The sequence below is a fragment of the Marmota monax genome, unplaced genomic scaffold (assembly GCF_021218885.2).
Source record: "Marmota monax isolate L192 unplaced genomic scaffold, Marmota_monax_Labrador192_F-V1.1 WCK01_AAM20220418_F8-fsc00022, whole genome shotgun sequence".
NCBI classification, from domain to species: domain Eukaryota; kingdom Metazoa; phylum Chordata; class Mammalia; order Rodentia; family Sciuridae; genus Marmota; species Marmota monax.
In genome coordinates this window covers 5091873-5116460 of record NW_026695215.1, presented here as the reverse complement: position 1 = coordinate 5116460, position 24588 = coordinate 5091873, and the positions used below count along the sequence as shown (strand labels likewise).

Here is a 24588-nt window from a genome sequence, read left to right as displayed (position 1 = left end):
CTTCTCTCTGCTACAATTCCTGCCCCAAAACCCATTCCATAAAACGAGAACATCACATATCTCTTAAAAGGTCTGCTATTTACTTCTTGAAGATGAGCCAGGGCAAATAAACCTTGTATATCTTAAAATGTTAAATTCGATTCTATGTGTGGTTAGCATCCATTCCCGCCCATAGGTGCTTACTTTTAACAAGATAACATCCTAACTGGACTAAAACACTGATGCATATATGTCTGACAGACTTCTACACTCTAATTACTTGTAGGTTAAAAAAACATACTAAGCAAAGCCACAAATGCACCTGTATTTTCTAAAAATGCTGTTTCTATTCAGCTCATGGAATTCCAATGATATACTGCATGCTTCACAGTGCTGTACGGGCCTTCTTGAAAGAGGCAAAGTTAAAACTGTATTGAACTAATACTCAAGGGCCTCCTAAAAATGGGTTTTCAGAATCCAAGGGTCATCTTTTATCACTCTCCTTCTCTCCCTTCCCCAATTTGAAAGACATTTTCCAAACCTACTTCAGTAAAGAAATCAAAATTAGCTCATTTTACTCTTTTGGGTGAGGAGTCAAAGAAACTGTATTAGACCTTCTCATGATCATGAGAAGGGATTGCACAGGACAAGTATCCTTTCAGCTTCAAGAAATGAATCCCAAAGCATACCCTAAATCTGAGATTTGATTTTTTTTTTTTTAACCATCTTGGCTCAAGTGTTCTAAAAATATTAAAGAAAAAGCCTCTTGTTATCAGCCCTGATAAAAGGCAACAGGGAAGCCCCTTTAAAAAAAAAAAAAAGCTGAATTTGTAGAAAATAAATGAAATCAGTCTCCCTCCTGATCGTAGCATTTCCAATTCTTTTTTCTTTTTTAATTTTTTTTTTATGTGGTGCTGAGGATCGAACCCAGGGCCTTGCACATGCTAGGTGCTCTACCACTGAGCCCCAGCCCCAGTCCACATTTCCAATTCTTAAGACATCTCTGATTCTTTGATAGTTTTGACCTGTTTCACCTGTTTTTCTTTGATCCTTTGCATTTAATAACATGTAAATACAGAGGACAAAATAAAACTCTCTCTGGCTAAGACCATTGCCTCTGGAATTTGCTCCTGGAATCTGTTTTTGGAACCAGTCTCCCTCATCTTCTCCCAACTTGGCTAGTCTGAGTGTCCAGCAGCCCCTGACCCGAGGGCAGACAGGATTTGTTGGATTTATCCATTCCACTCTGGTGAACTTGCTGTTCCTCTGCTCTTTTCTTGCTGAAGCATCTACCTAATCACTGATTTGCTGACCTCTTACTTTATGCTTGATTATCACTGATTCAGACAGGAAGACTAAAACAGAAAATTTTAAAAAGAAAAAGGGAAAGTAACTTTTTTGTTCTCTTTTAAGTCAATATTATAAATACAGTAAAGCCATTTGTAGCATTAGTTCCCCTACTGCTTCTATTCCTCTATAGTTTATACTTTAAAATTTAAAGTAAGTATTTCATAACTGCTTACATTAAGATTGAAACAAATGGATTGTCACCGTTTATTAAAACTTTCCCAACAACATAGCACCTGAATGAGCATTTTTACCCTCACATAGAAGCTACATCTTGCTGAACTGGCTCATCAAGGCCAAGCTGCTGGTCTCAGTAATGGGTTCTACTGTCTCTCCAAGAGGACCACTGTTTCTAACTATTGCATGCTGACACTGGCTCCAACTGTGCTGGTGAAATCCCAGAAATAGCATTTTTACTGGTTCTAAAAGGAAAAAGAAAAGGAGCAGAGGACAAGAAACAAACCAACAACAACAACATCAAAAACAAAAAACCCTGCACAAATAAAAATTTTCACATTTGGACTGCACAGAAAGCAGTATACTTGACCAAAGTCAATATATATTTCTAAAATTGGTCTTATTATAAATTTCTTATGAATACTGACATTGCAGGGGTTAGGTATTTTGTTTTCAACATTCCCCTTACAATCCCAGAATTAGATCAAGATTCTATCATAATGACTTGGGGAAAACATAGGGCTTGAAATAAAAACAATAGGAATATAAAAATAGCACCTTCACCTAAAAGATGGGATGAAACCAACCAACAGTATTCTAGATTCCAAGTAAATAAAATCAAATAAACCTAGTATCACTTTTAATGTTAGGATACATTTGAGTATATGATCTCCTAGAGATACAACTTTCAAAGACGGCCAGACTAATGGTAACATGCCCATCTTTTGGTACCTATTAAGATGTGCCAATGGGATATCTGGCAAGGGGAGGAAGAAATGGCACTTGGGACAATGGAAGAAGATCTTATCTACAATTTAGAAAGTTGACTACATTCTTAGGATATAGGACATAAAATTTTAGTATTTTTAAGAAAATATGCTTTACTTAGCAAATGAGAAAGTAAGTTATTTGAAAGGGTCAATTTTTCCAATTGAAATTCACTTAAGGAAGAAAGAATGGAGATCACCACCTTGTGGGACTCTACCCAAATGCTGATGGTATATCTGGGGTAGGAAGTAGTCTTGAAACATCAAAGAAGATCCTCATGGAAAGGAAAACTCAATCTTCCCTGAAGAAATGCAAACTCTCTGCCTTATTCCAAACATCATTACTTTTAGTTGTGAGGAAAATGCTAACTCTGCTTCTCAACTTTAAAAAAATCCAATAGGATACATCCTGTTTTCAATGTTAATTGTAGCTTACCTGAACTCGATATATTGGAGAATTAAATCAAAAGAATAATTCAGAATTTCACATTCTTGAAGTAACAACCAAGATACTTAATTTAAAATGTTTCACTGGCATTCAGAAGTACATTTATACGAGACTTTCCATTGGACACTTACTGTAAATATGGAAGCATAATAAAACAGGAGCGAAAAAGTGGTCTCCTTTTTATTTCTCTCCTGAAGAATGAGTTATGGAGAATGTAGTGGTTGTTCCACATCATAAATCGGACCTCTTTCAGACCCCGAGAGTTGGCTTCTTCAATCAGTCGAATAACAGACTATGGAGTAGAAAACAGGAGGTAAAGAGAAAGAAGTTAATAAACAATCACTATAAAATATGAAAACAGTTAACCTCACTGTTATTGCCAGAGGAATTTCAACAATGTACAATGGATCAAATTCATTTCCTTTATATATAGGGTCTCCCCTCAAAGATACAGAGTAGAAATATACTCCCTATTGAGAAGAACACAGATTTCTACCTACGAAACACGGGAGGCCCATGGCACTTCCTCTATTGTGTTTTCCACCTTAATGATGTCCTAGAGATTTTTTTTTTTAATCTTTCTTAAGGAAATTTTCAGAAGGGGAAGTAAGTGTCAAAAGTTCAAAAACACCAATTAAGTTTCAAATCTGAGAAACCTCTGATATGTAGAACACAGGAAGAGTTTAAGTTTTCTAAGAATACGTTTTAAACAGGCTATTTATTACTCTGAAAGATAAATGAAGGCAAAATCTAGTGATTACTTAAAAGAATAAGAAAATTTTTCAATAACACTAAGTAAGGTAGAGAAGTTCTCTCATTCTGCAATGCTGAAAAGAAGTAATCAAGAAGTAGTCAGATCTGTGGAATATGAAATTAGTCTCTAAAGTTCACTTCAGGGTGTTTTGACGCCAGGTTGTCATTCAGAAGCAATGTAAAATATTGTTTTAAAGCCTTCTTTGTAACTGATGGGCTAGTTTCACTATCTCAGATAAAGGATGCATGAGCACATAAGACAAAATTCCAAATAAATTTATATTATTGCCTGACCACAGCTTAATAAACAATTTTAAGTACTTCTTTCAGAGACCTGAGAGTGACTGTTCTTCTCAGGCTTCTGAAATGTTAAGTGTTTAACACTTGATCTAATCTCTGTAAATCCAGGAGGCAGACACAAAGTTACACAAATTTTCATCTCATTAAAATCATTCTAATTGCACCAAGTCTAAATACTTTATCACGATAGTACAAAGATTCTGGGGAGAGCATTTTAGTTCTCTGATAATAGTAGCATTCTGTGTATAAATTTCAGATTAATGAAAATAAACACATTTTCAGAAAAATGGAGAAAAGTTTTACCTGTTTCAAAGACTCTTATATCAAGAAGCTCTGTAATTATGACCTGTAGTTCTGCTTAGTCATTGTCAGAAAGGAAGAATAATATAACAGAGAAAGACAAAAACAAAACAAAACCCAACTCAAATGTATGGTTTTTTCTTTCTTTTTTTTTTTTTAAAGATCATGTAAATACCTCAGGATATTCTCTCCATCCAAAGTGGTCTCTACAGAAGAATTTCCAAACTGTGTGGTAAATAGAGTTGACACTGCATGAGGATGGTGTGGATAGCCTTCGTAGTTGGTCAAATTCAGTTGTTTCATACACATTCATGGCATTCAAATCTGCCCAAAATTCTTGTCCTCTAAAAAGACCCAAGAAAAAACTGCTAAATAGAAATATCCATCTGAGTGGAAATTAAAATATCTAGTACAGCCTGTTGTAGGATTTTTAAAATTTGCTTTACTTGGAATAAAAAGATATTCTTGGTTGTTTTCTCAGTATCCATTCTCTAAATGCCCTTGCCTAATAAGGGCCAAAACATCCAGGCCATAGAGTTATGGTAGAATTGTCAACAGCATTATTGGCCTAAACTAATCAATATAATTCCATATTCCAGTTCCCAGCAAGGTGAGTCAAACCCTGAGTGCAGGTAATCTGGATGTCAGTCTGAGGATGAAGCTGATATAGACATCCAAAAAGGAAACAAAATTTCTCTGGAAACTAAGCCAACATTCCTAATCCACCCAAAACCAATACTGTGTTTTATTCTTAAGAAGAAAAAAATGTTGGCAAAACATGAAGAGAAGATGATGATTTTGGATTATTGTGAGGGTATCTATGAGAATATTTTGCCATTTTGTTATCTGGTCTATAATTGTTGAATCAGCCCTTTCCAAACATCACCATATTGCTGGCAGGGGAAGTCCCACTACACAATTAGTTTCATTTAAAATTTAACTTATAATGCATGACCCAATTAAAACATGTATTTACTTTTCCTCTTTTTTTAGTTTGAGACACAGGTCTTGCTAAGTTGCTTAGGGCCTCGGGATATTGCTGAGGCTGGTTTCAAATTTGTGATCCTCCTGCCTCAGCCTCCCAAATCACTGATTACAGGTGTGTGCCACAGCACCAGGCTTGTATTTACTATTTTTGGGGGAAGGGACAGGGGTGTACTGAGGATTGAACTCAGGGGCACTAAACCACTGAGCCATATCTCTAGCCCTATTTTATATTTTATTTAGAGACAGGGTCTCACTGAGTTGCTCAGCACCTTGCTTTTACTGAGACTGGCTTTGAACTCCAGGCTTTGATCCTCCTGTCTCAGCCTCCCAAGCCACTCACTGGGAGCTGCTGGGACTACAGGTGTGCACCACCACACCTGGCTGTATTTACTCTTTTTTTTTAAATACCTTTATTTATTTTTTTTATGTTGTGCTGAGGATTGAACCCAGTGCCTCACACATGTGAGGCAGGCACTCTAGCACTGAGCCACAACGGCAGCCCCCTGTATTTACTCTTTAATTAAACATTTCATCTAATATTTGAAATATTATTTTAGGTAACTGGCAAAGTGTCCATTTTCCTCCTCTCTTCTCTTTATTAAGTATGCTTGAAAATTTCCCTAAGCAAATATAAAAAATAAAATACATTAGAAAATAACATCATAGCTATCAACAAGATAATTAAGTTCCTGAATACGTTCCTCATACTCTCCCTTCTACTGAACATTTCTAAATGGTTGTCTACAAAACTCGGGATACCCCAGAATGAGCAGTATTCAGAACAACTGAGACATGTAAAATTCAGGTGTTGGGCCTAAATTATTTTCCCAAATAACTTAGTTCCTTGCTGTAATTCATGATTTTGGAAAGTGTATTAAAATTTTTATCTGCTTGCTTTGTTGGTTAGTGCAACACTTTCCAAACTATGTTTGGTGTACTCATTTGAAGGACTGTGACACATTCTGTACAGAAAGAACTCTGGTGTGAATGTCTGAAAAACACTTGGTTACTGACTGCAGCCTCACCACAATCCTTTGGAGCGCTAAGGAAGGTGATGAAGTGCTAGCACAAAGCCTTCCAAATTTACTACCAAGGCTCTCCCTTTTCCTCATGAATGCCTACTAACATCTCTCAATACCCCTGACAAATGTCAAGGAAAATCTACTTCTCGCCCTTCATCCTGATGTAATTTGTAAGTCAGATTCTCTATGAAAACAATTCAGGCTAAATGCCCAATTGATGTTACCAAAAAAAGCACATAACTTATAAAAAGAAATATATTTATTTTAAAAATCCCTTAATAGTAAGATGTGGTCTTTTTATTTTTATTAAGCATAGACAATAACATATAGCTTAAATCACATTTGGTCACTGTTTTGTTTAAAATGACTTACAGTAAATAGTTATATCTAATTTAAAAGGGAAAATGTTTCTGGGAAATCCTAAAAAAGAGAAAGAAAGAAAAAAGAAAAACTCTGAAATTTGGAACTCCTATGCCAAACCCCACATCAAATTGCCTTAAATAATTTTTATGGGCTTTAGGAGACCATGATGTTATAATTGAGGAGAGAAAGACAAATATTTCCCTGTCTTAAGGCCATTTCGGGTTTCTAACCACATTTGTCCCCTTTAAGCTTATTTCTCATCAAAAGTTCCCCATTATAAGTTAACAAATCCTATTTCCTTTAGGAGTTTTTAGAACAGCAGTCATTACGTTAACACGCATAAAACCAATGTTTTTTGCTGTTTAAGTATGAGATTTCATTTTGGACATCATGCTAGCAATTTCTATGCACGCCTGTATTATTGAAACTTCACAGATAATGATTTGCATGAGAAAGACATCTACAACTGCAGCTTTTGCCACATTCTCTGTGAATTTCAGTCCTTTGGGCATTATGAAATTTCTATGACAAATCCTAATTTACTACAATCAACTGTTCTTTGGGTTGATGGATCAAAGTACTATTTTAGCTGTATTTGATTTTCAATGTGCGATTCTAGACCTAACAGAGGCAAAATAACAAATTTGAAAAACATTAAATTATCCTTTTTATAAAATTAATTTTACCACCTGCTTCCCTTAAACAGGGAATGCTTTAAAAATCCAAAGCCAAGATTTTCCTCCACAATTTGCATCAGTATAAACGTGTGCATTACTGTTGCCCAACATTCAACATCCACCATTCTTCTTTATCAAACTACTGCTTCCTATTATCAGAAAGCAGTTGTGAGTCATCTATGTGTAGTAATGGTAATGGTGGGATGAATCGGGCAATACATAATGAATTAAACAGATGTAGTCCCTGCATTCCAGGGGCTACATGAGAGGAATAGTTAACATTGTATAAAACCAGAAGCAGTTTATTTGCCTATCTAAACTCATCAGTGGTAAATACATAAAAGAGAATGAGAGGAAAAAGAATAGACATGCAGCATTATGGGAAAGAAACTAGTTACTGGTGTCCAGGAATGGATAAAACTCAGGAAAGTAAGATGCTTCGCTTTATCAACCAAGAAAGCTTTCTGTAAGAGAAAAGAATTTTAGGAATTTAAATATTAGGAAACAGCAATGGTGAGTAAAAGGCTGTATCAAAGAACAAGAATAGTTTTCCAAGCACTTTGCTTCTCATAAGAAGGGAGTAGTTCAGACAGCCAAGGAGGAGACCTTTTGAACAGGGTAACTAGGGTACATAAGAAAATGTGAACCAGGGTGTAACAGGCATGTGAGAGATGTCAGGCCATGAGTTAAGGAGTCTGCCTTCTCAGAATCTTCAGGTGGAATACTATATGAGTATTGAGCAGATAGGGACAAAGGGTCAAAGTAGTAAATATAGAGTGTGTGGAAACTGTGCAAGAGAAACAGTGCTAGAGATTGGAGAGTGTGGGAGCAGTGAGGGTGGTAAAAGCACGGTGCAGGGCCGGGATTGTGGCTCAGAGGTAGAGTGCTTGCCTAGTATGCTTGAGGCACTGGGTCCGATCCTTAGCACCACATAGATATAAAGATATTGTGTGTACCTACAACTAAAAAATAAACATTTTTTTTTAAAAAAAAGCAGGGTGCAATAATTCTGGATAATAATTCTATCTGGTCTGAGGACATTCCTACTTCTAGATGACCAGAGAGAAGTAACGGAGATAGTCACTACATAGATCAGTTTAGCTTTCGCTAAATATATCATGTGGCTAAATCAATCTGTATTGTTTTACCTCAGATTTAATCCTGCTATGAGTCAGGGGAGAAAAAAACCAAAACCTTGCTTTTGCTATAAAGAATGGACTGGAACTGCTGAAATATTAACCATTGTTTTCACAAGCTTTGCCAACTAACACACCACCACACATACACTGTAAGAATCCAGATACAAGGCTCATTTAAAATTTTGAAAAGGGCACCCATTCTCATAATTTAGATATTTTGGGACAGTGTTTCTCCTCTTACTCAACAAATATCTTCACATACTAATTAGGCCAACATCTTCCAACACATATTACCAATATACAGAGCTCCAACACCCACACTAAGTCAGAAGTATTCCCCACATATAATTTCTTTTTTTGTTTCAAATACTAAAAGAAACTGAAAGCCTACAATAAGGACAGGCAGCTGGAATGAGAATCAGAACCAATAAAGAAACAGGTGTTGAATGAAACAGAAATCAGTACACCACTATTTACTAGGAGATAGACAGTTCCTAAGTTTATGCATTTGGGAGCTCAGGAAAGAACATAACCACTGTAGGCAATAGTATTTGAATACCAAAAGGAAATGTGATCATTTTTAAAGCTAAAATAATCTTAAGTAGACACATGATTAGGTAGTGGGCTACATACTGGGGATAGGAGAAAAAAGGTAAAAGGCCACAGAGCGCTAGCTAGTCTAGCAGGAAAAGCAAACCCTGTGGCATATGTGAAACATGGCCTACAGGTCTGGGAACAACTCAGAAGCAGATGCCTTACCTCTGCTGATAGAGGTGACAGGAAGGGTGGTCAAGGGACATCCCAGAGTAGATGAAATGTATGTCCAGTCTAGTCAATCACCAGGAAGACAGGGGAGGCCTCGCCCTACAGGTAGTGACTAACATGCACAAGGAGCGTGTTTGAGAAGCAATGTGGCTCATATAGACGGTCAGGGTGTCCACAGGTAGAGGAAGTAAGACAGAGACTGAACTGGAGAGTCTGGCTGGGCCAGGTAAGGAATGGCTGAGGCTGGATGCAGTGGCACACCCCTGTAATCCCAGCAGCTCGGGGGAGGCTGAGACAGGAGGATCGTGAGTTCAAAGCCAGTATCAGCAACGGCGAAGCACTAAGCAAGTCAGTGAGACCCTGTCTCTAAATAAAATACAAAATAGGGTTGGAGATGTGGCTCAGTGGTTGAGTGCCCCTGAGTTCAATTCCCAGTACCAAAAAAAAAAAAGGAATGGCTGAGTGCTGGAGGTGAAGAGATCAGAACTAGACCCTGTGAACAGCAGGAATCATGGGTGGATGTTCATCAACTTCCACACTTGCCTTTTATAAAGGTCATTCCAACAGTGGTGATGTGGAGGACTAATTTATTAATATTTGGCAAGGGAGGATAAAAGGAGGTGAGGAAAGAGACTCGTTTATTTACTGATATTTATTCTATGCTTAGCTATTTATAGCGATTACAACTGCACACAAGACAAATGATCACAGAGGACTAAGGAGGCAACTGCAGGGGTGATTTGCAAAGTATTTAAGAGGACCAAACCGCCCGAAGGGCAAGTACATTTGGGGAAGAGCACATACAGTCCAGGATGTGTCCCACATCTCCAATCTAGGTGACTGGATAATGGTGCCATTAAGTAAAACAGAAATTACAAGAGGCGGAACATGTTTAAGTGGGAAGGTGATGTAAAGAAAATATAGAACTCAGACTTCAGCAAAGGCCAATTAAGTATAAACTTTTCTGAATACCATTCTAGTTAGTTTTAACCAGATCAGTTAGACTTTGGAAACTTGGCATCCTGCCTGTAAGAGTAAACTGGTTTCTACAAGGATAAACCTGTGACCTTGAACTATTAACATACCCTAATAAACTAACCAGTCACAATTAGTAGGTCTTATTTTATTACTATGATGTAAAGTGAAAATGTCTCCCCACACCAACAGTCACAACCATAGAATGATTAAGTGCACTTTGGAGAGTATTCAGACTCTTCTGCTACTGGCTGGAGACAGGCTTGGCAGATGGGGTATGTTTGCTGCTGCTAAAGAAATTTCACAGGCGCACAAAATATAGTAGGCTTTTGATACCTGGCTTTGATGTTTCAAAACTCATTTAGTAATGCTGGGCTATATCTGGCAGCTTATACATCCCCTTCACATATGTTACAAAGGGATGAGAATCAAAGCCATGGTATATACAATACCAACATTTTGTGAAAGCAGTGTAGTTACTAAACCTCACAGAACTATATACTCATAACTTTCTGCTTTGGAAGCATAGTAACTGACAATTATTCTGTTACTACTAAAGACTTTTGCTAACACTGCCTCAAACAAATAGAACAAAACTGTTGGAGGAGGTAATAAAACTTATCTATAAATGCTTACATTCAGGGGCTGGGGATATGGCTCAAGTAGTAGTGCACTCGCCTGGCATGCGTGAGGCACTGGGTTTAATCCTCAGCACCACATAAAAATAAAATAAAGACATTGTGTCCACCTAAAGCTAAAAAATAAATATTTTTTTTAAATGCTTACATCCAGTGCAACATCTTTCCATGTTAACCAGAGGTTAAGACTCTAATTTCTATACAACAACATTGGCTCTTGGTAACAACTGGACTTTTCCCCTTTTCATCTTAAGTAGCTGCAGACAGACATACTTATATATCAATACTGGGAGTTTATATCAGTATATTTACGGATCTCAGTAGTTATGGGTAGACTAAGAATCAAATGTTAACTGAATTAAAAACGGCCTACCTCTAAGAAAAGACCCTGATTGATCTAGTTAAGATGGGATTACCGAGGTTTAGATCACTTGGTAAAACTATTAACATAAAAACCTGAATTATGGATTTAGCTCATCTTTCTAAATATCTCAATAAAAGACTTGGGGTAGGTAAGAGTATTAAATGCAAATCAAAAGTACTCAAAGATTTCATCTCACTCCAGTCAGAATGGCAATTATCAAGAATACAAACAGGGGCTGGGATTATGGCTCAGTGGTAGAACACTTGCCTTACATGTGAGACCCTGGGTTTGATCCTCAGCACCGCATATAAATAAATAAATAAAATAAAGGTATTGTGTCCATCTACAACTAAAAATTATTAAAAAAAAAAAAAAGAATACAAGCAACAATAAATGTTGGCAAGGATGTGGGGGAAAGGGTACACCTCATACATTGCTGGTGGGACTGCAAACTGGTGCAACCATTATGGAAAGCAGTATGGCGATTCCTCAGAAAACTGGAAATGGAACCACCATTTGACCCACCTATCTCACTCCTTGGTTTATATCCAAAGGACTTAAACAAATCAGCATACTACAGTGATACAGCCACATCAATGTTTATAGCAGCTCAATTCACAATAGCCAAACTATGGAACCAACCTAGATGCCCTTCAACAGATAAAGAAAATACATGTGTGGTACATATACACAATGGAATATTACTCAGCCTTAAAGAAGAAATGAAATTATGGCATTTTCAGGTAAATGAATGGAGCTGCATAAGATTATGCTAAGCAAAATAAGCCAATCCCCCAAAACAAAGGTCTATACACAGATGCTAATTCACATTGAGGGGGGCTAGGTAAAAATAGAGGTACTCTGCATTAGGCAGAGGGGAGCAAAGGGAGGGGAGTGGGTATGGGTGTAGAAGGATAATAGGACATTATTACTCTATGTACATATATGATTACATGACAGGTGTGATTCTACATCATGTATAACCAGAAGAATGAGAAGTTATACTCCATTTATAGATGATGTGTCAAAATGCATTATATTTTCATGTATAACTATTTTTAGAACAAATTTTTAAAAATGATTAGACAAAATTCTGGCTGTTGTGTTCTATTGCCTTGGTCCCTCCTGGAACATTGTGGAAGCAGGTGAATTTCTGAGAAGACAGCCAGTTACTGAGTGGGACACTATCTGGAATCATATTTATCTGTCTGCTAAACCCTATGTCTGATTTACAAAATGTGAGACATTTAAGCTATTGTATTCAAGTCATTCCAGAAGAGAATAGAAAAAAAAGAATAAGAAATAGGAGAGAAAGGGGAAGTAGGTAGTTTCCTAAATGAAAGAATACCTGATTTTTACATTTTTGTAATTGCATATTCTCCAGAAGAATGTAGGTATCTAAACAAACATATAACACAGCTAGCACAGCTTATTCTCAAAAAGCTTTGGTACTAAGGCACTGGCCATCAAATTCATGAGAATGTTTTGTTAACCTGCTAATAAGTAAGGCCATATGTTGAACCCCCTACCCACCACTGCCACACATGCAACCACTGAAAGCAATTACATTACCACACAAGGAAAAGAGACTGTTAGGCTGGCTTTTTTTTTTTTTTTTTTTTTTTTTTAATTAGAAAAGTACAGATCAATGCAAAAGAACACATATCCACAAAATGCTTTCTAACAAGATGTGAATAAATCTGAAATCTTATGTAAGTCTTAAATAAAAATTATACTTACGAGACTAGAAGACTCACTGCTACCTATTTATGAAGTCATGGGATTAAATTTTGTACCCTGAAGATACCAGAAATATCATACAGTCTTAACTGTGATCTAAGTTCAATCACATGTCCTGAAACTTGTAGAAGGTGACTACAGTGAGACAAGCTTCAACTGTGGACTAACGAGGAAGTGAAACTTAACTTCTACAAGAACAGCTGGAATAGAAAGCAGACTGGTTTTTAAAATTTGTGCTTAAAAATTTCATAACATGCCTTATACTACCTTAAATTATGCAGTTACAGATTTTTATGAAAATGAATCTTTCTTTTAAAATGAAATATTTTTAAAACTGAGAGATTTCTATCTTACCTCAAAATAGACCAAAAATGTCTCTCCCTTGTATTCAAGGCACAAATACTGATAACTTCAATTTTTTTATTTGACAGTACTTAAAGAGGACTAAAATTTTTTTTATATAAAACTTTCTTACATAAGTATAAAATCAATAGTATAGTATAGCATATATAAAATCCTATAACATGCAAATGTAAAATGCTTAAATATGTTGTTTTCAAATAACCTTAAGCAATTCAGAACTCATTTACACATAAACAAAATACTAATTATAAAAATTATCATAAAACATCCTCTACTAATCTCTAGCAAGATCTAATCTATTAGCTTAATTTACTTCTGGTCTGACACTTAAATTTTGACACTTAAATTAAACAAATGACTCCTTTAAAAAGGTTTTACTCAGAATTTTCTCATATTTAATAGTTTTATCTTCCTCCCTGCCATTAATCCAGATAAATTTAACTGGTCAGTGAAATAACTGGAAATATGTTCACTAATGGCTTGTTATGTATTGATGCTGAGAACCCAGAGATGAATAAACAGCTTGTAGTAGATTTGTGATCTGACTGTAAACAAACTACATCAAATTCATCAATGATAGTTATTCAAGTAAATGGGGTGAGCAGTTTCCCACTGAAAAGATATTAAGAGATAGATGTTTTTCCTGTCTATGTTTTGTAAACCATGATCACCTTATCTTCAATCAGTAATTGTTTCTGGAAGAAAGAGAGTCTATAAACCAAGATTTTCCAAAACATTAGTCTAAAAATTTTTTGAATATTAAATTAATCCTTAGACCACTTCACACTATGCTACTGATGTCTGGCAGCATTTGGATAGTCAAAAATGTCAGAAAGCAAGCAAGCAAAGCTTCTTCAATTTCACATCCTCTACCCAGATTCAAGGATGTCTCTCTTCTATTTGGATGAGAATTAAATCTGAAAGGCAAATCCAGCATTTCTTCAGTGTTTAGTTTTCCTTTCCCAATGTCTGGAAATGAAAGAGCTAAACCAGGTGACAGAAACCTAAGAACAAAGCAGCAGGAACTTATTGAGGGTATTTTATGCAGTTTGCCTGCTGTCTACCCTGATCAGCTATGGGAGCAATGAAGATCACAGGGTGAGACCACACTCTGAAAGCACAGGCAATAGAACAAAGTTCACCCTTGGGCTCCCCATCCCGGCTATTCTTCACTACTTCAGTGCTAGTAAAAATTTCAAGCGAAGAACTCTATGGCCATATATCATATAAGAAGGGACAAAATAAAAATCCCTTAATTAATACAAAAAGGGGGAACAAAAACCTAACGTAATAGAGAAATTCCTGTTATACACAGCCTAAACTAAACATATTTTCCATCATTATGAATAGTGCTGCTTCAACCAACATGACACAAACTCTTCCTCATGCTCAGGAACAATACCACCAAGACAGAGGACTTCCATTTGCATAAAGAATACAAATTTACTGAACTCTTTCTCAGATAATTTAGTCATGAGAGATTCCTACTATGCTCCTTACACAACTTTTTGTGGTACACACAATTCGAAAGTCACTGGTTTCTGCAGACCAGTGTGAAAGGGAACAGTCACTCTAGCATTCTCACTCTTACAAGAGCTTATCCTTTCATTATGATGACCATGCAAAGGCTCTTTAGTGGTCAAGCGGTTGTTACCAGTAAGTAAACAGCAGTGACCAGAGAAGGACTGAAAAGGGCCTGAGGAGACAGACATTTTGTTGTGTAGAAACCGCAAATATTAATGCTTAGTTAGCTCTCTTCTAAGCTTGTCTTAGTAACAGTAACTGGTTAGGTCAGGAAGGAAAATTGGAAGTTTCACACTTGACAACTAAAGTTTATTAATACCATCAACTTCTAAACTGAGGTTCCAGATCACAGGACTGTTTACATCAACTATTTTTTGTACAGACTATAAATATTTACAAAACACCAAGTTGAATAAGTGATTTTACATAAAGTTTGCAAAAATTTCAAAATGTATTTCAGAACCTATCACTTGTAATTTCAAATTCTTCTACAAAGAAGGAATTAACTGCATTAAAAAATATGAGTCTTGGGCTGGGGTTGTAGCTCAGCAGTAGAGTGCTCGCCTAGCACATGTGAGGGGAGCACCACATATAAATAAATCAAATAACATTGTGTCTAACTACAACTAAAAATAATTTTTTTTAATGTAAGGCTTTCAATTATAGTTTCAGAATTTAGGCTGGATGAGGTTTAAAACTTGAAGGAAGAAATTTTAAATAGGGGAAAGACTATATGCAATATAATTCCTAGGAAGCACTTAGATAAATAATCTAAATATAAAAGCAGGTATACATTAATATAAAAGTAAGCAACATTTAGTTTAGTTCAAGAAGTTCCTTCATGTATGAAATGTGGTTTATATGCTCCTAGAAATTGTGAACTTTAGATGTATTTTATTCCTTTGTACAGTCTGTGTTTGTGGTGTTGCAAAGTACAGTTCAACCCAAGATCTTAAGACTATTACCTAACAATTTCAAACCCAGAATGAAATAGAAAATGGCTCAATCTTCAGCCTTCTCGTCTTTTTTTCAAAGATACAAAATCACTCACACTGCTCTCTCAAGACTCTCAGACTTAATATAAAACCAGAAGCTCTACTACTTTTACAGTATTTTTTAATTTACCAGTGTCCAATATTAACCACCTGTTCAGAAAGTTGTGTCAGAAAAATCATAACTCTAAACTTATATTTCATTTTCCTTTATAAAAATGTTATACATATGAACTCAGTTTTCCTCCCACAATTCACTAGTAGGAGTGTGATAATTATTAAAGGTTGTTGACATAGGTGAAGAGGACCTGACTTCCTATTTAAATGCAATTCAAAATCATTACCAAAGAATGAAAAATCTGGGGGTCTCAAATCATGGGATGATATAAAAAGCTATAAGAAGATAGTCACAATTTCAAATAGCTGGATTTTAGCAACATTCCTCCAATAATCGAGGTCTATTAGCGAAAAGCAGACCCCAAACCCAGAATAAACCGAAGATCATGACCATAAACACAAATACACAGAAGAATTTCCAAATTTACCTTTGCTTTATGATAGAATGTACATCTTAGAATCTAGAAATTCTGGTTTAACAAGAAATAGCAAATAGATTTACAGGACACAGCAGAGTTAATCAGTCAAAAATAGCATTTTTTGCACACCCACCATGTGCAAAAGATTCCTTTTTATTATTTATAAAAAGTAAAAAAATAAAAGCTTGGGACCCCATTCAATGATAAAATACTTAACATATCATGCAGTTATTTTTAGGAACTGTTAGAGAACCTTATAAGCTACTTCTTCAAACTAATTTAAGTCATAAATCTTTGCTTTTTGCAAGGTTCATTTTCATTACCATAGATAGACATCAGGAAAAGAGTGACCCCAACCTGAAGCCAGGTGACAGCTGCTTCAAAAAGTCTAATCTGCTTATTGATGAAAAGCAGAAAGGGAATAAATGAATGATTGCTATTGATTCTCATGATAGCTCTACACAGACCCAGGAACTTCTCTAGATTAGTATAGATAGAAGCTAATTAGTTTTATTTCATATGTAAATAGCAGCATAAAAAAGTACAAAAAATAATTCATTGGACTGCTTTATCGGAGAGCACAAGGCACACATTTTGAAAGTCACTTCAAACACAGTTCTTGCTTATGGAGCTCTCTTAGGCAGGAATTTTTAAAATAAATCCAAACTCATACAGCTGTGTATATTCAAGAAATACCAAAAAGTCACAAGGCATAGTAAGTTTCAGCTGTTCTCTTCTCTCCAGTGTTATCAATAACACATAATGAATTAGTTCATACATCATCGCAGCTGTGCAGGCCAGCGCTAACTAGGCTAATTTAACTATTCTAGTACAGTTCAGTCAGGAGCTTGCTATAGTTTAAATTAATTCACTGAGAGTTACATAGACTACAACCAAAAAATGCTTTCTACCATCATTAATATAAATTTCTCTTTTGTCTTTTTACATAGTTTCTGTGAAGTTTTTACATAGTTTCTGTGAAGTTATCTAATGGGACTGTCTCTTGGACAGATTAAAGAGACTACTAAGAGCAATTAGTTATCAAAATCGCTCAAAAACTAAGGTTATGACAACACTCTAGGTTAAGCCTTAAACAAGTAAACTTTCTCTTTTTTCAATAAACATTAACTCCAAAAGAAAAGAACTCTGAGAAAAACTAACCAGAGATTCACAGTTTGCAATTTTCTTCTTCACTCCTACCCTCTTCCTGCAAATTCAGAGCTAGAACTAGTGTCATTGCATCACTAGTCATTTTTTAAACAGCAAGTAATCTCCAAAAGACGGTTTGCAGTGTATCCCTTTCTTGATGGGTAGCAATAACCAGAAAACTTCTTGCACACTTTGAAATGAATGTAATGTGAAACCAATGGTGATCATGGTTGCTGAAAAGATCTATACTGCTTCAATATTTCAACTATCCACACCAGTACTGGAGTACAGAGATAGCAAGGCTCTTTCAAAAACACATCATCTTCTAATAAGGATGAGTGGCTAAACTGTTAAAGACTGTTTTCTTAATGAAAAATACAACATTCATTGTTGTTTTCTCAACTGCATATTTGGAATTTGGAAAATCTTCAAGGCCCATCCCATGAACAAATAAAACTTCAGCATAAAATCTGGGGAGTTTATACATATATGACTAGGTTCCAGTTGATGTTGACAATAAACATCTACAGATAGACATATAAAAGCAGAGTCAGAAAACAAAGGTGATTGTATCAAAATTTAATTACAATGAACCAAATAAGCACATATTACTGAAATCCGTTTCTACATGTTTTTAATATCTAATTATCTTGCCTAAAGAGCTGTTTCCTTTTCAATTTCATTCCTGACAAAGTGAACACTATATATCTAATTTAGAATAACATAGATATTAAACCCTCACATTGTTTGTGAAGTAAATTAAAATAATTTATCTGCATAGTTTGAAACTATGAACTTTTGTCTCTGCTAGGGAACCAGACCTATGAACTTTCCCCAAGTTCCACATAATAAAGATATTGTTATATTGGGACCTGGGATATAGCTCAGTTGGTTCAGTGCTTGCCTCACATGCACACGGCCCTGGGTTCAATCTCCAGCACCACACACACACAAAAAAAAGATGTTGTTATAGTATAGAGACTTACCAAATCATATAAACTATTGAAAACAAGTAGGATAAACAAATGCCATTCATTATTCACTGTTCCTGAATCCAAATACTACTGGGTCTGATTTGGACATATAAGCAGCTGAACACACACTTCCTGGTTATGTGCAATCTGCACAGATATACCAGCTCTACAGGCCTGACCACAGAGATTAATAGCTTTAGCCAAATAACATGGTAACCATGTGAACCTGGGCTGCTCCAGCTTGTTTGTGAATCTCTCAGCAAGGCTCAACATGCCGTTATCTGCATCTTGTTGCCAGGAAACACAACATCGCTTTGGAATACAAGGAAAACCAGGTTGCAGTGACCACAGGTCAACTTCCCAAAAGCCTAATTTTTGACACTTAGCTATTTACAATCTTTATTTCTTCCTGTTCAACAGTTCCTACTTTTTGCTATTTTATCAGAGCAAGACCATATACAATATTAATTATGATAGTAGCCACTCATACTTTTTTCCCTCTCCTAAATGTCAGATAAACATTAATTTACTTGATTGAAACTGATTTGGAAATCAAGTGCCAACTTCAACCATTTTATAAATTGAGCCAACGATGCATGCTTTGGGTCTTGCATCTATTCTTCAGCAAATACTAAAGGATAAAATACCCAATATGCTGATGACCCAAGAAGTCCCAGATCTTCTGGGATCAAAATAACTGTCTTGCGTTTGCTCATGGTAACAGAATGTAATGTAGTGCATAATAATCCTGCTAGTTTCTTGCTGAACAATTCAAATACAGAAACCTAAGTGTACCAAGATGCTCAAGTACTAAGCAGACTGGAAATGTGCTTTGAAAGAGTGAAGTGGGAGGCTACTGCTCTGCAGAATTTTGCAATTTGGAGATGGAAAGATTAGAGTGGCTTTGAGAGTATGTACATAAAAAATTAATTACCCTTGACACAGCAATTAGAATTGCTAGCTCAGGGGCCAACATAGGTTTTGAATGATACCTTATTAAAAAGATTTTTAAGAAAAAATGAGAAATGTTTTTCTCTTCCAATGTTGGCATTAAGAAATAAGGGCTGGGGTTGTAGTGCAGTGGTAGAGTGCTCGCCTCGCATGTGGAAGGCACTGGGCTCCATCCTCAGCACCACATAAAAATAAAATAAAGGTATTGTGTCCATCTACAACTAAAAAAATATTTTAAAAAAAGAAATAACTTAAAAGGACTTAGCTTTATAAGATTTTTGCAACCCAAGCAAGATTCAAGTAGAATCTTGAATGCATTAAATCATTAAAACAACTTACTTCTAGTAAGGAAAACTAAATTCTTGACATGCCCTTACTTTTATCCAAGGGGTCTTCTATATTTCTTTAAACTTGAGCCTTAAACTATTTATCATCTTGTTCTGCACTTCTCTTCTGAAACAAGATGCACAGTTCCAGTTTCATGATAATTAAGTTGCTAAAAAGACATGGACCTAGGCACTATGTAAGTGAAATACTGAAACTCTAAAAGAAAACCACTTAGTCAATACTAAACTGGGACCAAAAATTAAAATAACCAAAAACAAAACAACAACAAAGCAACCCTAATACCAACAATGCTCTGGAACCATGTCAGAATACAGAAGATTGGAAACAAGACTAAGAATTTGACAACTTGTAAATGGTTTACTGCCACCATTTGATGACTCTCCAGACACTTGGGTAGTGTAACTTAACTTTTTCTGTTAACATTTGACCCTTAAGGAAGTTTTTCCTCTGGCCTCCTGGGTTAGGATACTCAGTATAATTCCCCTCCCCCTGTGGGTTATGCCTCTTAGTACCAGGCCAAGCCACTCATTATTTATGATGTTAAAGGTTGCCTTTACTAAAGGTCTTCAAAGTCAGGTACCATGGAAAGTGCTCTAAAATTTTAATCCTTTCTCTTGATCAAACACAAATATCTATTAATATCCCACACTTTAACTCCTTCTACACTACAGGAAAAACAACTTAGAAAAAGAAAGATGAATGTACTATATACAGCCATTTTTGCATATCAACTTTACAAGTGGTAACTACCATTCTCCTCATTTTAAATAAAATTCAGTTACAGAAAAATTAAAATGTGGCAATGTAAATTCCATGTCAATGAATACTGCTTACACAGCCATACTAAGAGGACTGAATTATGTACAAACACACTTTGCAAACCAAAATTCAAGCATAGTTTTTATGAAGGGGATAAACATTTCCATTAACATAAATCCTCCCTTTACTCACTGTAAAGACTCTTCCAGAATTGAAAAGAAAAAAAATAAAAACGGAATTGTGGAAACTTAGTAGTAAAATGCTTTAAGGAACTAATAAAAGAGATTTAATGTATTCTGGCATGATTCAGAAGTATGGGAGGAACTTCTGAATCATTCACAGAAAGTGTTTGTACTACTAAAAGTGAAAAAGGCCACAAATATCTCCAAATATTTTCCTTTAAAAAAAAGTAGCAGCTACTCATAGTGCATTCTATTGTTGTGTATAATTAAAACAAATTTTAAAAATAAAAGATATGCCATTGAATATAAAAAAGTAGTAGCTACTCCACACGCAAAATTTTAAAATTAGACAAATTAGGTATTGATTATGTTAATAAGATTTATTATGGGATTGTCTTTCAAAAGCAAGTTCTCCTGTGAGATTAAATTAGTACTTGATATACAAAATTCAATATATGTGCAACTTCTCAGTCACATGCACACTGAACGAAATGACATCTGAATTGTTCAAATCATGAAACCTTCATTGTCAGGTTAGGTAAACAGCCTGCATTTAAGCATCATTTAAAAAAAAAATAAAGAGAGCATAAAGCCAAAGGAATAACAAAAAAAAAAAAAAAAAAAGAATAAAACCTATATAGGTTTTAACTACTGAAAGAAACTACCATATTTCAGCCTTTTTACTTTCTCTAAAGCATTTAGCAGTTTTTATAAGTTGTCATGATACATACCCGTACTTCATTCTCATTCTATCATTTTCTGGATTACAATAAAATCTTTCCAAGTGCTCCTGAGAATCATTGGATACACTCTGCCACTTCTGAGTAGTTGTCCTCTTGATCTGCCAATGATATGGTAAAACTGTGTGATGCTTCAAACAATCCCTGCCATAAATACAAGTGCCTTGCAGAAACTCCATGCAAATTTCAATTCCATTCTCTTGGTGAGTGTGGTACTGTAGCTGGTTTACCAGCTCAAACACAAGGTCAAGGGAAGCCTCCTCACTCTTGTCCTGGAAGAGCTCAGTACTCAACTTATCACTGGTGTCCAAAATGTACTGGATTGTAAAACTGTTGTCTTGGAAAACCCCTGGAACATAATCCATGACTTTGTCTATGCAGTCAGGGCTAGTAGGAATATCACTTGAAACCGGATGCAAAAGGTCAGTCTGGAAGTGCCCTGCTGTTGAATCAGCCACCGTCCCACTGATGGTTTCTGGTGGAAAGCTGTGATCCTGGATTGGAACCACTTGTTCTGGAGCATCAGTGGAAGGATGGGCTTCCGGTATTTGGCCCCCAACATTTGTCCCATCAGGAATCAGGACAGACACATTGTTTTCTGCTGTTGGACATGGTGGATTAATTTCCAGGGGTTTTTTCACCATGGGTTCATGTAAACTGCTCTCATCTCCACTCTGGTCTCTAGATCTAAAAACCCCATCAAGTGATCCAGATTCTAGCAAAGTGTTTAATATTGGTCTCAAAGACCTCAGGGTTCCAGTTCCCAATCTCTTCTGATCCGGCTTTTTCTTAAAACAAGTCTTCAATGGAGTGATCTTCTCAGAGAGTCTCATTTGGCATGAAAAGTCATCAGGAGGAGAAGGAGGCTGCACTACACAGTCTGGCTCAGGTTCGGTGGTTTCCATTTCCACAATGTGGGTAAGCTCCAATTCCTCCGCAAGGTCTAAAAATCCTATCAGGAAAGTAAGAAAGATGATCATTTACAAAATGACAACTGAACCCCATTCATTCATTAAAATGTTTTGTTGGTCTGTGACTAAGTCACTGAAAGTACTCCTCCTGTGCTATATTTAGTCTCTACAGGTCAACTTTAACTTAAGAAAGGAAGGCTCCAAAACAGCACAAGCTATTCAAAATCAAAGCACAGGTAAAGGCAGGCGAGAAAGAATGCCTTTAAACAAGACTTTGGCATTTATTTGAGGATTTAACAGTTTGTAATTCTGCTGGGTATGAATTTTTATTGTAAGGCCAGGGTGGGATGAGATGAGAAATAGACACAATTGTGTCTAGATGATGACAGCAAAGAAACCACACATCTCAGCTTTGTGGTTCTCTTTACAGTTGTTTATGTATCATCGGCTTCATGAGTTGACAAGAACTTGGTTTCTTTGTGGGGGAAAAAGTTCAAATGAAAGATAAACTTCAAAGTTAGTGAATTTGGGGGTGTGAGAATACACACAGAAAACAAGGAACTATCAATTGAAGTGTTGTTACATGGGATAAACCCAGGAGCCTGTTAAGCATTTCCATATTCATAAAGTTCCAATATACTCCAAGAATGTTAAAGACCTACTATTGCAATCCCCTGAAAAACATTACCACTACTGAGAAGGAATATCAGGCCTTTAGTTTCAGCAATAATAGTGTGTTAAAAACCAAACACAACTCCATTATGGGTAAACGTCTAATTTTTGTCTTCAGAAAAGTTACATATGTGAACGTAAAAAAACAAAACAAAACAAGTAAAGGCATATTACAGAAAGAAAGCATAAAATACACACCCAAATTTCAGATTCTGAATGAACTCCTGAAAGAAATTTTCTTACAAGAATCAGAATCCTTGAACAAAAGTGAAATTTGAAAATGTTTACTGAGATTGTGCCAGGTGAGAAAAATAATGAGCAATTAATTCTCTTCTCTTGTCCAATAAACTGAAAGAGCTCTTTGATGCAAAGGCCCATGACTTAATCAAGTATGCACGGTAGGTGTCCAGTACAACGCCCAGCACAATGCACACAGTGGGTGTCCCATAAATATTTCGTTAGCTGAATTAATGAAGAAAAGGCATGCGTTAAAAACTTTGTTCTTAGTTGCTTATAGGTCAAAAAAACTGAGTCCCGAGAAAAGTAAATATTCAAGTCCTAATTAGAGAAAGTCATTATCTGTAGAAAATGAACAACCGAACTTAGAAACAGAAAACACGGAGCACGGTACATGACAAAGTGCTAGCCTAAGTGCAAAACGAAGAGGTGGAGCAAGGAGCATTCAGTGTGAGCTGGCATTGTTAGGAAAGCTTCGCGAGGCAGGGACCTGACACGAGACATAAATCAACTGGAAGGCAGCCAAGCCAGGCGTTATTATTCATCCTCCGGTGCTCCTGCCTCCAGGCACAACTGGCACAGCCCGCGGTATTCCCTGCGCACCCGGAGCCCACGCACGCACACCGACCACTCCCCCGCCCGCCGGCGCGCCCGCGGACGTGTGCGTGCACACTCACTCGCGCTCCCACCGCCGCCCGGCCAGCCCGCGGCACCGCGGGACCCCGTCCCCATCAGCCGGCACCACAGGGACCAGCGGTCGAAGGACGCGGGTGGCCGCGCGCCGTCCGCGCCAGCCACGGGTCCGAGCGGCGCCTCCTGCCGGCCACCCGCCCGCTGCCCTCGAGACCACCTGGAGCCCGCGCCGGACAGCCGGCGCCCGGCGGGCAGGAGGCGCCCGAAGTTCTGGGGGCGGCCGCCAACTTCGCGCCGCAGCCGGCCTCAAAAAGGGCGGCCTCGGCACGTCTACCGTTGCACATCTGCCGGCGACGGGCGGAGCGCGCGGCCGGGCCCGCCGATGCAGCGCCACGGGCGGCCAAGGCAGCCGCCGGAGCGCGGCCCGAGCGGCGCCGCTATCCCGCCGGGGTCCCGCCGCCCCGGCTTACCTCAGCGAGAGCGGGCACGGCGGAGGGCCACGGCGGATTGTGGGGGCTATGGTGAGGTCTGGCGCCGGCGTCTAGGAGCCGCGGGTCAGCGACGCGGCGAGCCGCGCACGGGCCATCCCGCCGAGGACAGCGCGCAGAACGCCGCACCGCTCTCTGGCCGGCTCGCTCGCTGTCACCTCGGGCTCAGCTTTAAGCGGCTTCCGGTCCCGCCTCCCGCGGTCGGGGGCGGGGCTGGGGCGGGGCCCTCAGGGGGCGGGGCCGAGGCCGGCGCTCGGGGGTGCCGAAAAGGGGCGCCGCGCGTGCGCGTTCGTGTGCTCGCGCTGAGGTCCGCTGCGGTTCTGCGTTGGCGCCACGTGGGGGCGCGGCGGGCTCGCTAGCTGCGGGTGGACGCAGGCTCCCCTCGGTG

General features: G+C 37.6%; 1 protein-coding gene across 1 annotated transcript in view; it reads right to left on the bottom strand.

Moving 5' to 3' along the window:
* Nucleotides 1–24360, bottom strand: part of Tiparp (TCDD inducible poly(ADP-ribose) polymerase) — a 29494-nt gene extending 5134 nt beyond the window's left edge. Inside the window, exons 1-4 of the mRNA XM_046431729.2 lie at nucleotides 24183–24360; nucleotides 21251–22211; nucleotides 4247–4415; nucleotides 2850–3010 (exon numbers count right to left, since the gene is read on the bottom strand). Of these exons, the coding sequence (XP_046287685.1) occupies nucleotides 2850–3010; nucleotides 4247–4415; nucleotides 21251–22164 (1244 nt within the window). The 5' untranslated portion in view covers nucleotides 22165–22211; nucleotides 24183–24360. The remainder of the gene's footprint in view (nucleotides 1–2849; nucleotides 3011–4246; nucleotides 4416–21250; nucleotides 22212–24182) is intronic.
* Nucleotides 24361–24588: the final 228 nt, after the last annotated feature.